Source organism: Cynocephalus volans, chromosome 11 (genome assembly GCF_027409185.1).
Source record: "Cynocephalus volans isolate mCynVol1 chromosome 11, mCynVol1.pri, whole genome shotgun sequence".
Classification (NCBI taxonomy): Eukaryota; Metazoa; Chordata; class Mammalia; order Dermoptera; family Cynocephalidae; genus Cynocephalus; species Cynocephalus volans.
In genome coordinates, this window is record NC_084470.1 from 5862430 (window position 1) to 5877809 (window position 15380).

The window sequence follows — 15380 nt, forward strand, 5'->3', positions numbered from 1 at the left end:
CCTCAGTGGCAACCATTGCCAAATTTTTTCCTTATTTCCTTCCAGTATTTTTCTTTGCGTAGTTGAGACCATACTGTATATTTCATATTGCATCCTAGATTTTTTTCTTTTGCTTTACATTATATATGTAGGAGACCAGAATATGCCACTCTAAAATATGCCACTCTAGCCTAAAGATTATTCTGAGCTGAACTCAATTAAGAAGAAGCAGAAACAAGAAAAACTTCCTGTTTTCCCCATTTGCCTAAAAGCAAGTTTTTGCATCATTATTTTGGCATCTCAGAAGACAAGTCTGAGATTAGCATGAGATTTATTCTTTTCTAAGTATCATGCTTTTCAGCCCAGATGTCTACTGTGGCTGTATTTGAATTTTTTTTTTTTAATTGAGATTTGCCTAGGTGTGAATCTCTTTACATACATTTTTTTTCTTAGCACCTGATAGTCTTTAATTTAAAGACTCAAAATTATCTTCAGCTCAGGAAAGTCTCGCTCTATTGTTGTTTCTGTTCAATTTGTTCTGATTTCTTCATCAAAAACACTGATTATGTGTTGGCTCTGTGCGTGTCGGCGTCTCTTTGTATTTTGCCTTCATCTCAAATCATTCTGCCATGCCACTGGTTCCAGTTCTGTACTGGGCCTGTGCTCCATGCTGCTTTTCAAAGCTCACTTTTAATTCTGTGATTCCTCGACTGTGGTAGACAGAATAATAATGCCCAAACTCTGGTACCTGTGAATATGTGGCCTTACATGGTAAAAGGGACTTTCAGATGTGATTAAGAATTTTGAGATGGGAAGATTAACCTGGACAATCTAGATGGGCCCAGTGTAATCACAAGGGTCCTTATAGGGTGGAGGCAGGATGAGCATAATGAAGAGAGGGGCGTGATGACAGAGCAGAGACAGGAGTCATGCAGCCACCGGCCAGAGTGTGGCACCTCTGGAGGCTGAAAGAGGCAGAGATGGTTAGCACTCGAGCCCCCAGAAGGAACCAGCCCTGCTGACACCTTGATCTTAGTCCCTTACAATTCATTCCAGACTTCTGATCTCCAGAATGGTAAGAATGCATTGTGTTGGTTTAAGCCACTAAGTTTATGGCAATTTGTTATAGCAGCAACAGGAAACAATGCACTTGACTTTCTAAGTTTTTATTTTTGCCAACTTCAGAGAAATCCCTTAACCTCTTTTCTCATCTTAGATCTCTTATGTAACACTCTCCTGTATTCTATTGAGTGTACAAGTGGATGAGTGGTAAATACTTTGCTTCTCTTTAGTAGTCATCTGTCAACAGAATGTTTTCTTTTTCTCCTGAATGTTATATTCTTCAGCTTTTTAATAGGGTAGGATCCTTTTCCCATACATTCTTTAAGTCAAAATTGGTTATTAATCCACGAGCAGACTTTGTGCTCATGGCGTTTGTTGTCATTAGCTAGTTTGGTCATCTGGCGGCTTGCTGCTGGAATCCTTGTCCTGCTTTTACACTCAGAGCTGACCAGCGTCTAGCCAACGTGTTGATACTTTGTGGACTTTGCTTAGTTATGGATTTGCTGATTCTATCTTGTCTTTCTGTGAAGAATGGAATTTATTTTGATACTTTCAGTGATATTCACTTCTTTTCCTAGACAGATATAGGGAATGAAACACACATATACATATAGCTACCGAGTATTATACTTCCCTGACCGTTCCAGGCTTGCTCTTTTAGCTGCAAGCTTTATATTTATTCCCAGTCACATTCCATTGCTGGGACTTGTGACATTGGAATAAGTGTGAGAAAAATGATATACTGGGGGACTGCAGGAGATCAACCAACCCAGATCTCCTTATGAAGGAGCTTCGTGAAACAAGCTCGGCTGAGGCAGTCTCCTTCCCTCCTGGGCTGTGAGCCCCTGTCTGCATGGCACAGGCAGAACGTGGACCAGGGAACAGTGGTGCTATTCAGCCCTGCCCTACCTCTGTGGCGTCCTTCTTGGGCTTCAGGACTTCAATGGAGCTTTGGTTAGTGGTTTCTGGTACATAGTTGTATAGTATTTTTGGTTTATACTGTTTTTGAGTGTTAGGACTAATTGTGATTTCTCAAACATTTCAACAAGACTATGAGATTAGCAAATCGGGAGTTGTTAGCTTTTGCCCTAGTAATACAAAATTATTGAGTATTTTTTTCTTTGCTTTTTCCCCCCAATCTAGACAGACACATGCTAATACTGTCAGTGAATCTTCCCACACATTGGCTGTAGCAAGCTTACTAAGACTTGAGGAGCCCCGTTGGCCGTCTGTCTCCCAAGGAGACTGTGCACTTCACTTCTGCACCCTCTGATCTCTGGCACGTGTGGCCTGCAGCGTTTGCTGGACTGACAAGCTCGGGTAGTAAGTTGATCCCACACTGTGCTCAGCGGAGTCCTCAGGCTTCACGCTGCTGTGTCATCTCAGAGGCTGGTAGTGTAGACTTGAGTGAGTGCGACCCTGAGCTTTGTATATTCTTTTAGCCACAGCAGCTCAATTTTTCTTTTAAACTTTTAATTTTGAAAGTTTTAGATTTACAGAAGACTTCCAAAGATAGTACAAAGATTTCTCACATACCCTTCACCCAGTTTGCCACATTATTAATAATAGATCTGCAACGTAACCAATGTCATTTTAGACAAGCTCAAGTACAAAATGGCACTGTCCACCTCCTCCCCTCCTCTCCCCCATTCTCTTTTGCAAGGACCCTCATGGTTTCGGAGAAAACGAAACTCTTGGCATTCCCTCACGCGCAGAACTCTCCACCCCACGACCTAACTCAATCCCCACCCCGGAATTACATCACCCAGCTCTTGGTGCCAACAAACCAATGTAAGCCCCCACCTCCCTATGTGCTGTCCCCCACTTTGAGCACAGCCCAGCAGATTTCTTTCTTTAATAAAGCTTGACTAGTACCCGGCATTTCGGCTCACTTGCTTTCAGTTAACATATTACAGAACTGTGGTACATTCCTGAAAACTAAAAAATGAAATTCATCTTAACTATTAAGCTAAAATACTATTAACTAAATCAACGGTCTTTGTTTGAATTCCACTGATTTTTTCCATAGATGCAGTTTTCTGAGCAGCTGAGATTTTCTCAGTTTGACTGATTGGATTATGGGGTCCATGTGAGGTTTATTTAGACACAGAGGTGGACAGCCACTTCTCTCTCCGGGCTCTCCCAGCCTTCCCTTCATAGACTCTCACTTACTGCCACTTGGCCCTGGACGACAAGTAGAAGTGTAACCTGTCCCCATCGCCTCACAGTGCTTCTCATCCTTTACCTACCGAATTGTCCATGATCCCAATGAGGTCAAGGGGAACTGAGCAGATATCTTTTAAAGCTTGCTTTACACGTGGAGAAATCAAGGCAGGAAGAGGTTGAGTATGCTGTAGGTAAGAGTTAAATTAAGGCGGGTCTCCTGACTCTTGGTTGACATTTTAATTCTCTCCGCAAGGCTCCGGGTGAGCAGAACGTACCTGAGAGAGAAAAGCTGATCAGTCTCCGATTTCCTTGCCCTTGGATGGTCTCGTCAGAGCCAATGCTTTTAAAAATCTGTAAGAAGGAAAATGGGAAACAAGCAAAGAAGTGTTGAAATGGGTACTCACACCCCAACACAAACAGCTACTTCTCTAGCTACCCCCAACGAAGAAAGTAGTGTTTTGATTTCTTTGGGCAACTATTGATTAAAAGAAGCTTCTAACAACCTAATGTCTTTACCAGTAAAAGCGGATCTGCAGAGAACTGGAAATCAACAAACACAATTACAAAACATCACAGGCCCTTTGTAACTACTTATGCAAACACGTCTTTTCACGTTCAAATTTGCAAAAAGTATTTATTAAAGCAGGCCTAAGGCAGTAGAATGATAGGTCAACAGATGTCTACTGTTGTAATTATAATGCGTTTCCATTTAGCAAGTAGAGTATAGTGTTAAACTGCTGTATTGTCACTATTATTATTATTTAGTGATTTACAGGAAACTGTTTATTAGGGAAGAGCCTAAGCATTAAGAAGCTACTTCGAGGTCTCTCCTATTTAATTAATTGCTTTTCTGGGAAATTTCAGAACACAATTGTTACATGGGTTATATGCAGTGCAGTAGGTATTTATAAACCTAATTCCATAAATGCTTTTTCCCATCATTGCTCAATATATGCTTTTTTTTTTTCTTTTTTTGTCTTTTTGTGACCAGCCACACAGCGCTCAGCCAGTGAGCACACCGGCCATCCTTATATAGGATCCGAACCCGCAGCGGGAGCGCTGCTGCGCTCCCAGCGCCGCACTCTCCCGAGTGCGCCACAGGGCCGGCCCAGCTCAATATATGTTAACGGTTTAATCAAATCAGCTAGAGGCCTTGCCTCCATCTTCTTCCAGGAGGGTTTTATACAGAAATGATTTTGAGTCTTTATTCAAAGGCAGAATACTCTTCTCAGTAACTTTGCACGCATTGTAAGTTTGCAGAAAATAATTGCATAAATCTGAGTATTAAGCAAATCCACAGTGTCCACTTTTTGGAAGATAATCTATACTGAAGAAAGGAAAAATGGAAAACTTGACAATCTCTTGTTTGAAGTTTCTTTGTCTGTGGATGGCGTGGGCTGATTTTCCTCCTTTCTTCTCTCAGTATTCTTGATGCTGTCACAGCTGGGATCGATGTTCCTGTCACCCTCCTTTATGTGAGACCAGAGTGATGAACGGACGCCACACAGCTTCAAGCTGAGGGGCCTTGCTGTGTCCACCCTGAGGCCCAAGTGACAGGGTGGCAGGGATGCTAGGTGGCTCAGCAGAGGGGACCAGGCAGCAACATATGCAATGGGGCTTGGTGTCCACCTCTTCCGCAGGTCTCTGTCTCTCGAGAGTCCCATCTGATAATAAAGAACCAGAGCAAGATGCAGCAGGGACCGAGGCTCCTTTAGTGGCCGTCTTGTTCTTCCCACTGGTTAGCTGACACAGAGAAATGGACACTGATGAGCAGTTCAGAGACTACACCCTCAGGTCGTGGAGACGTGCACAGGCTGGACTTACTGGGCAAGTAAGACTGGCCTGCTGTTAAAGTCTCTGGATCCTGATTCTGGTTTAAAAATGTCCACACCTAGCTTGTCTCCTTAGAATACATGTTCCTCGAGGGAACAACAAAACTATAATTTTAACAGAGCCTTGTAGAATTGCCAGTCTAGAATGTGTACATCCCAATGTATAGTTTTTAAAAGGTGTAGGTTTAAACTGCATATTTCATGCTAGGCTAAATTAAGTTTATATATGCAAGGATAACAAAGAACAGTACATTTATTCCTTTCTATTTGAAGCGTACATGTTTTGGTTCTTCGAATTTAAATATTTCTCTGCTGGTTATTTGGGGTATTCACAAATAAGATTCTTTATCTTTATTGCATCAAAAACAGGTCTGTAGACCAAAAAAAAAAAAAAAAAGGTATATTTTCTTGCAGGTACTAAACACACATCATTTATAATTCACAAAATTCTACCTAAATTCTTAGCTTTTCACTCACATTATTTACAAAGTCATCTAAGCACCAGACTGCTGATAGGAAAGGGAAAAATAGCAGCCGTGATAACCACCCCAGGAAGGAGACGTGCAGGTCCTGGCAAGGTCTGCCGCCCTGACTTTTGGCTGGAGATGTTCTGTGGAGGTGTCTGAGACTGAGAAATCTGCAGCACTCACAGCTGCGCTGACTGCGAAATGACTCGGCCCAAACCATTTCACAGGGACATCAGGAGACCACTGCATTCTCAGCTCCGGCACGTTCCCTTTGCCCTGTGGCTCAGCTCGTGCTGGTCCTTCTGGCTCTCTCACGCAGCCCTGGTGTACGTCTTGCACACCAATGTTTCCACCACAAAGCCTGCCTGGCAAATGGTTTCACAGATTCCAAACTGACTGCTGGTGGTGTGCAGATGACTCCGTAGGGTATTGAGAAGTCTCTTGGATCGAATGAAGGGCTTTGCGGTTAATTCAGATGTCTCTCTCTCCTACACCCATCCTCATCATCTCTTGCCAATGCTTTCTGAAAAGTTGTAAGTACAAGTTCACACAACTGTCACACACCCCAAAAATACAATGCAGCAAAAGAGAGTGAAGATCAGCAGCTTTCACCCTTGTAGGCAAACTTCTGTTTCAGCAGTTCCAAGACATACAGCTCAGCTGACAAGGCTCCCTCGGTCTTGGCTCTCTCTACCACATTATTCAAATTCCACCTTTCTTCACAGAGCATCACCGTGTGAGAGACAGGCTGTTTGCTAAAAGTACACAGCAGTGTCTAAGTGCACAGTCATCCAGGTGTGCTGACCTACACCCCCATCTCCCGGCCTCCCCAGACATCAGGGCTCTGTCTCAGGCAAGCACTGTCATTCCCAGAAGTGTGACCAGGGGCAAGGGCGCCTGCCCTGGAGCATCAGTTTTACTCAGAATTTTGGGTAAAATTCTTTTTATTTTAAAAACAAACATAAAGAAATTTAAAGTTGCATGCAAAATGTAAACAGAAGATTTCAAAAAACCTCTCCAAGTTAAACAGTTTACTCTCTAAGTAAAGCAGGAGATTTCAAAAAACTCCCTAAGCTGCTTCTGTAAATGGTCCAGACCTGGGTTTACTTCCTTCAGGCAAAACCTGGAGGTGCTCCCTGGTGCACAAACGGCTTTTCCAACAGAAGCGTGGCCATGTTATGTTCAATTCTGAGGTGATAATGCCATTTACATGCCCATGATTGTTCTCAAATAGTTACAGAATTCCTTTCCCTAAAGATGCTGATGAAGTTTGTGAACAATGAGTTGAAAATGATGGCAGAGATTGAAACTCGTGACTTTACTGTGTCTTTATTCATTCATTTGGTCCAGATAAGTCTGAAGTGAAAAATATAAATGAAAAATACAGACTGCTGACCACACCAGGCCAGCCACGAGAGCCAGAGCCAGAAGCCCCTGGGGTCCTGAGATGTGGCCCAAGGGCCTCAGCCTCCCCTCCCACCACCACAACCAGGCCAGCAACGGAGCCATCCATGGGCCAGACTCCTTTTTTCACCACCCCCACCCACATCTTAGAATGTACTTTTAATAAATTTTTTTCTAAAATTTATAAATGAATAATTTAATCTACTTATATTATTATTATTATATTGTTATTATATTATGTTCTTATTATGTACTTAAAATAAAATAAATAAATAAGTTTTGATAGGTCTTAAAAAAAAAAAAGAAAAGCAGCATTACAGTATAAATAATAAAGTGCCCAAGCTGTGGCACTTCAGCAGCCAAAAGCAGGGAATTATGAGTACCGGTTAAGGTCACAGATCAGTCATTCCCCTAAATACCAATATCTTTTGCCTCCAAGATAAAGTCTATTAAGAAATCTGATAATCCTTGAAACCACCTTAAAAAAGAAAAATCAAACCGATCCTGGGAAAGCAATCCAGGGCCCAGGTTCCATTTCCACCTCCAAATTTCTGATATGTTCAAAGCAGCAAATAGTAAACAGACAAATACGCTTTACAAATGTTTACACTTTTGAGTACATTTCCCTCATTACAAATTATGACTGTTAGGTGGCAAGGCAGCTCATTCCAAATTCTCTAACAGAGACGCCTGCAAACTGAAAGAGCAAAGCCATCCTTAGAGGCTTAAAAAAAATGAAACATAAAGTTCCAAGTCAACTGCATCCCAAGGCAGCCTCAGCCACAGCGATGCCTGAGATAGAAGAATTAGAAAAAAGGCCACCAAAGAGGCAAGAGGGCAGATGTTTTGTCCATGTGGGACGAGTGCTAATCCCATGCCCAGAGCCAGCTCTTCTGTGCATCCTCTGTTAACTGTTTGCGAATTGGGCATCACGCACCCCCACCTCCAATGTACAAGTGTGAAAGTCGAGGTCAGAACAATTCAGTGACTTCCCCAAATCCTCCTGGGATGAACCAGTGACTGGTTTGAATGACTGAAATGAAACAAGAGTTGCAGAGCCCCCACCCCACTCCACCCCATGGAGTCTGTTAACCCCAGGGCCATTTCTTCAGATCCAGCCTGGCTGCTCGCCTCTTTGCTCATATTTTGTTCATGTTTTGTTTATAGTCTGCCCACTCCCCTCTGCTTTCTGATGCTGCTACCATCAAGCCAGCTTCCAGAGTCTTCACCCCGGCTTTCCTCACAGCCTTGAAGGCAAGGCACAGGCTTCCCGATTTTGGGTCTCTTCTGCTAATCACTATGGGGAGAAAGAGAGGGGTTGGAAAAGTGAGGCATTTCTCCTACAGTTCTCATGGTGTGAGTCGGAAATAATGTGTTAATTAGTTAGAAATAATTTTCTTTACTCTGACTGCTTTTGACCACACAGGATTGCAAGATTTTAGCACCAGTAGTAAATGTGCTTCGGGCAAAGGACTGCTGTGCTTGATGGGCTCTGTGTTTGGCCGACTATAAAGAAGATGCTGAGAATGCGTGAATCTGCTGTTAGAGTAAGAATGCTGGCTGGAGTTAACCCAATACTGGATTTTTCCTGATGATTTTTAGGCTAATAAAGTTATTCTTTTAAACGTAGTTTGTTGTGTGGTGCAGACTGTTCTGAAAGTGGGAACATGACAGACTGTATGTACCAAATCCTAAGAAACAATTGAGCATTTTATGTTCGCTCCAGTGCAGAAGCTCTCCAACATCAGCATGTATCAGAGTCACCTGGAAGGCTTGATAAAGTAGACTGCTGGGCTCCCGAGTCTGCATTTCTAACAAGCTCCCAGATGGTGATGATGCTGCCGGGGGACCACACTTTAAGAAACACTGGTCGCAAGCATCGGCCTCTCTTAAGAGGTAATGGACAGATGCCTTAAAGTTGTCTCTAACCCTCCTCAGCCCTCAAAACCATCTTGCTCCTGGTTCTGAGTGTGAAGTTGTCAGAATCGAAAGGGAGTCACTGTGTTAAATAAAAGCCCTGACAAACAGAGCCCAGGAGGGCCAGACAGGGGAGTTCTGATGCACAAATGCCTGAGAACAAGAACTATCACAAAAGACTGCAAAAACCACAACCTTGCACAGAAGCCATCACAACCTTACACACACAAAATACTTCTGCGGGGACATCTGTCTGGTATGTCCAGTCTTGGACTGGTGTCACCCTTGTATTGATCCTTGCAGCCAAAGATAATTATCTCAAAAAAGTTTTGCAGTCCTCATTTTTCCTTTAACAACCTTTGTCTTCCTTTACCTTCCTGCATATGCATGTAGTTTACCATGGCACATGTATTCCCACTGCAACGCCTATTCCCCCAAAAATATCATTTTCTTTTAGACAGCCTCCCTCTGTCTATAATTTAGGTTGACATGAGAGCAAGAATCAGGCTCTGTGACACCTTGGCCCACGGAGGCCCCTGCTCCAAGCACTTGGGCCTGCACCTTCTCTTGGGGACAGATGGCCACTTCTCTGCATCCCTCCTGCCGGCACCTTGGTCCAGGGCTTCTTACTTCCTTGTCTGGACTCATGCTACCCAGTGGTTGGTTCCTTGATCTGTGAAGAGGTGGTCACTTCACTTTCCATGGGCCAGTTATTCTCACCTTGTTCAAACCCATCAAGAAGCACCAGCGGGAATGGGTAGGGCTGCAGGCTGTCTGGCCCACTGATGTGTTTTCTTTGACCCATAGATTATTTGAGTTTTTAAAAATTTAGCTTCCAGTATAGTTTACTTAATCAGGATATTTACTTAAAATGTGTATTTCAGACTTCTTTTAAAAAATCAGCATGTCCAGCACCATATTACTCTGTTTCTGTTGCTTATAATGGAATATTTGGAAATGTGTAATTTGTAAAGAGACAATATTTATTTCTTACAGTGCAGAGGTTGGGAAGTCCAAGGTCCCAGGACCACATCTGCTGAAGGCCTTTTTCTACAGTGACGCAGGGTATCACATGGCAATAAAAGACTGAGCAAGACAGAACTAACTTCCTCACTCGCTCTCTTTATAAAGCCATCATTAATCCATGAATGGATCAAACCATTCATGAGGGCACAGTCCTCACAGTCTAATCACCTCTTAAAGGCCCCACCTTTCAATTACCACAATCAATTTCCTACTCTTAACACCGATACAATGGGGGTCAAGCTTCCAATACATGAACTTTTGGGGGACACATTTGACCTGCAGCAGAGACCAAGCAGCTGGAGCTGAAAAACACAGCAGTCCTCTTCAGAAACACCACACCTTGGGCCGGCCCCATGGCTCACTCAGGAGAGTGTGACTCTAGTAGTGCTGAGGCCGCGGGTTCAGATCCTATATGGGGACGGCCAGTGGGCTCACTGGCTGAGTGTGGTGCGAATGACACCAAGCCAAGGGTTATGATCCCCTTACTGGTCAAAAAAAAAAAAAAAAAAAGAAACACACCACACCTTCCCAGGCCTCTTCCTTGGCTGTGTTCCATCAATTCTAGGACACCTATTATATCACATTTTAACATCTCTGAAATTAGGGTGTGGCTGACCACTGATGTAATTATAATTGGAAAAGCTTTTTCGAGCTTGGCCATATGAAAATCAATGACTGGTCTTAAAGTCCATTGTGCCTTAGATTTGATGAAGTGTCATACTGACCCGGCTCCCTGGAAGCTTTCAAATTTGCAATCCTTGCTCTGGCATTGAACTTAAAAAATTGATGTTAGCCCTTGGTTTAAAGTCGATTCTATATAGCATAATAACCAAGTAATGTTTTATTCCTTCTTTGCCAAGAGATTAGAAATTCAGGAATGGGTATTTAATTCTTTGGATATGTAGTGGGTGGATAGTTGGGCAGCTTTACGGCAGTGGTCACAGGCAGGTGTACAATATGTGTTGAGAGGTGGGTGGGCAGGAGCCAATGCTTCCACTTCTCTGCTCCTGCTGATACTGTGTGGCCCAGCAAGGTGATCAATCACCCCCAAGCGCAGGTTTTATTTTCCCTATTGAATGGCGACCATAATAGAACCTACCTCGCTGCGTTCTGAGAACTGAATGACATAATGCATATAAAACAGCACAAAGCTGGCACCTAATAAATGCTCAATATCAGGCCGATGCTGTTATTTATGTTGTTACTTGTTTTTTAACCTTTGATGTTTTATTGTTAAGAATTACATTAGCCAATTGTCTAATATTTGATTCCTTACTTTTACAGATAAGGAACTTGAAGCACAAACAGCTCAATATAGGGACCTGCCTGAGGTCACACAGCAGGTCGCAGACAAACTGGGGGAGCCTAGACCCTGAACCATCAGCTCACCCCCAAGGGGAAGTCCTTTCCATTTGTTGGGTCAGGTGGTCCAGGTGGAAGAGATACAGACAGACCACACACTCAAAGCCAACAAAAAGCATGGATCTCGGTGTAACACTCTTAGGGTAACTTACTATCCATACAGTAGATTTGTGTCTGTTTGAAAGGCTTCCTGTTAAAATATCTTGCTGCTGTTAACAATTTCTGCACGTCTACAAGGTCTACAAGTTGTCAAAAGATCTGAGGGTGACCCTGTTACTCTAGTTGTTTGCAGAATGAGGTCAACGTATGAGCAGAAGCAAGATGGTGGTTTTCCTTTGTAAAAGTTTTCAAAAATCCACTTTCTCCCTAAGCTCTCCATTTCACTGAGGTGGCAGACTCCAGCGTCACTCCCCCACAGGAAACCAGCTAGCACCAGTACTTTCCCTGTCAAACTCGAGGCCCCTCAGTCTCCTAAGCAGACCCTGTAGCAGTTTTGATGCATGAAGATCTAGAGAAAGACCTCCAAGCTCCAAGATGTGGTGTCCACCACCGAGTCCCAGGGAGAGGCCTGTGGGAGGGGGAGGGGAGGGGAGGATTAGGGGAGGGTAGGGGAGGTGGTGGCCTTGTCCCCAGGGAGCACAGCTGTGGGGGGACGCAGCCCCATGCTTGCCCACCTCAGCCTGAGCCAGCGCTGCTGCTGCTGCAAGTCTTCCCTGTGGTTTCTGTCCCCCGTTTCCCTGGGTGCAGGGCAAGCTGCTGCTCCCATCGCCCTGGAGCAGAGCCTGTCTTCAGTGCATGAAAGGTGAGGTGGCCCCACGGGGCTCACGCTGGTCCTCGCCACCTGCCTGCCCTCCCCGGGGCTGGTCTCAGAGCTGAGCAGAGAGAGGCTGAAGCAGTGTGGAGGTGGGTGGGCAGGATTTCTGGAAGCTTCCTAGGAGACAGGAGGAGCCTGTAGGAGTCAGAGCAGCTCTGGCCTCCGGACAAGGTGCCGCCCCTCGAGACGAGGATCTCTGTGCTGGGTGACACTGCTGGGATGGCAGCTCCTCTTTTTCCTCCTGCACCTCCCAAATACCGGGAGGACTTTGGGGACCCTTTTGAGCCTTTGTGGCAGGTAGAATTCTAAGATGGGCCCCAAGGTGTTCCACCCCTGCAGTGTGCCATGTGTCACCACCGACCTTAAGAAAGGGAGGTCATGGGGTGGGCCTGACCTAATCAGTCACACAAGCCCTTTAAATCTGGGCCGAGGGGTCAGTGGAAGAGAGAGGAAAGCAGAGATTCGAAGAGAGAAGGTCCAACTCACCATCCCTGGCTAGAAGAGGTGGCAAGGGACGCTGAGCCTGCACAGAAGCGGGAGCCCCAGGCCCACAGCCCTGGGAAACCGAATCCTGCCCACAACACGAAGGGGCCCGGGAGCGGGCTTGTCCCTGGGACCTCCGATGAGAACAGCCCGGCTGACTGTACTTCGGGTACTGATCTTGCAAGAGACTGTGCAGGGAACCCAGCCCTGCCTGCTGGGCTTCTGACCTTCAGAACTGTGAGCTAAGTTTGCCATAGTTTGTTACACCACAGTAGGAAATGAACACACCCTTCTTTAACCTACTTCCTTTAGGATCCAGGGCTCATTTTCAACTTATTTTTGCCTTAGGAGAAATATCTGTCTGTTTATAGAACCGACAGCAATTATATTTCTCCTGACCATCTGTGGCCAGTTTTTAGCCCCTGGAAAGGGCCTCCTCTTCCAACAAGGGCTTGGTGAACATACCCAGCTCTGTTTCCAGCTCACCCCGAGCTCCAGAGCTGCCTGTGCCCACCAGCTCAGGGATGATCCCCTAATCCTGGAGCCCCATGCTTCAGTGGCAAAAAGCACATGCTCGTGTATTCTGTAAGTAGCCAGAAATCCTTTTGGAGCAGGCAGGGAACACACATACACAATACCCCAGTATCCAGACTTTTAGGACACTTTGCAGGGGCAAGAAATTGGCAGCTCATGATTAACAACAGGACACATTAAAACACCTGGAAAGGTGTTTTGATGGTAAAGAAAAATATATTAATCATATTATTTCAAAATGCAACTGTCTTAAACTTATACTGTTTTCCAAATTTTTGAAAATATGTGTATGCATAATACGCATTATGTAGTACATAGAATATGTTATACATGTATAAAACTTACCCACCCCTCTAGTCTCCTTGAATGTTAACCTCCCCCTCAGTGACAATCCTTTATGTCCCAATGTTCCATACCTGCCACATTCTGTGTACTGAGGCACCAGCAGATCATACTTTCACTAAATCAGACCATGCCAAATACATTCCAAAAGCCAGAGGGAGAGAGATTTGGGGAGAGGAACAGTTAGGGAGGTGGGGATACGGCTGCCTCTAGTGTCACCTCTCCCGAGGCCCTGGGAGTGCTGTGGAGACCACAGTGTTCTCCCTTAGGGAGCCGATCTTTACCAGGCAGGGCACCTGACTGCTTCCCTATGTGCAGTTCAGGTAAGTCTCAGGTGTGCTCGGGAGGCTGTACAAGTCCAGTGAGGGGGTTCAGACTGGACTGGGACTTACACTGTTGCTGCCTTAGTTCTTGGGCCTTCGGGCTTTCCTGGGCCTGCAGCCTCTGTAATCATGTGAGCCAATTCCCATAATAAAGCTCTTTCTGTCTGTCTCTGTATATCCTGTTAGTTCTGTTTCTCTGAAGAACACTGACTCACACACTCCCCCCACCTCCTGTCCCCCAGGCTGAGGCCAGAGAGGCAGAGTGCCCATGTGCAAGGGCAGGAAAAGGGCATCCCAGCCCACGCAGAGACAGCAGACGCCCCCTTCCTCTGTGTTTCGTTCAGACTGGATGGTGCCACCTGCATTGTGAGGCGACCTTTACTCAGTCTGCAGGTGAAACACCCTCACAGACACACCAAGAGATAAAATTGACCCCCTCAGAGGGGAGGTGCAGAGCTGGCAGAACTTGGTGGTGGTCACAGGAGGCTTCTAGAGGGAGAAGGTTCCTGAGCTGAGTGTCTCTGGATGGATGAGAAGGAAGGAGCCAGGGGAGGAGGGGGGCAGGAGGAATGCTGCAGGCTAAAGGGCTCACAGCAGAAAGGGCAGAGGAACGGGACCCACCTGGTGTGTGGGAGCCACCGTGCTGCCCGGGGCTGGGCTGGACCGTGTGCTGGAGGCACGTGCCGAAGCTCCGTAGGGCTCAGGAGACAGGCTGGTTCTGCCATACTTAGGTTTTCATTGACTTATTTATCTTCTACTTTTATGTTATTTATTTTTATTGTGGTACAGTATACAAGGATACTTCAAAAAGTTTGTGGAGAAATAGAATTAAAAGATAATATTTGGTTAGCAATAGCTGATATGAAACAAAAAAGAGGGGCTGGCCGGTGAGCTCAGCTGGTTAGAGCTGGTGCTGATAACATCGAGGTCAGGGGTTCAGATCCCCTCACCAGCTAGCCACCAATTAACAAAAAAAGTATACGCAGAAAAAGATAAGACAAATATTTCCACAAACTTTTTGAAGTTTTAAGAATTTGAACTTTACCCTATATGCAAGAGAGAGAGCCACTGAAGGTTTAGTTTAGTTTTTTGGGGGGGGTGGTACAAAATGTTTTTATTTAAATTATAAAATTTACTTTAAAAAGTAATACATATTCATTGTCGACTGCTGGAGACACTCTGGGAAGAGGAGCGCAGGGCTTAGACCTGTACTCTGAAGGATGGCTCTGCGGGGTGTGGGCTGCCCAGGCCTCACCCAGACCACCCCAGCCAGACTCTTGGGGGCGGGACCGGGCACCTGTCCTTTTTAAGGCACCCAGGTGAGTCCAGTGTACATCCCAGGTGTACACCCCAGGATGAGAATCAGGAAATCTGGAGGCACAAGACAGAGTCCGAGAGGCCACTTAAAGCTGTGACAGCATTGGGGGGGACTGACTTGAAGAGAGCATTGAGGAAAAGAGACAAGGCCCTTTGACTGAATCCCTGTCTTTGTATTCTCTTTGAGTTCGGCATCTTTTTCTCACAAATTATGAAATACCTCAAAATTATTGTCCTTCTGGACCTGGGTTCAGTCCCTTACCATCAAGTCCAACTGAGGGTGCAGGAGTGACAGGAGTTAGCTCCTTGCACCTAAGCATATGAGGTTTGGAGGAAAACAGCTGCTTTCATT

The 15380-nt window shown here is 45.2% G+C and overlaps 1 protein-coding gene across 1 annotated transcript in view; it reads right to left on the bottom strand.

Moving 5' to 3' along the window:
* Window positions 1-15380, bottom strand: part of HECW1 (HECT, C2 and WW domain containing E3 ubiquitin protein ligase 1) — a 241863-nt gene that overhangs the window by 167653 nt on the left and 58830 nt on the right. Inside the window, exon 4 of the mRNA XM_063114547.1 lies at window positions 3483-3558. Coding sequence (XP_062970617.1) covers window positions 3483-3558 — 76 coding nt within the window. The remainder of the gene's footprint in view (window positions 1-3482; window positions 3559-15380) is intronic.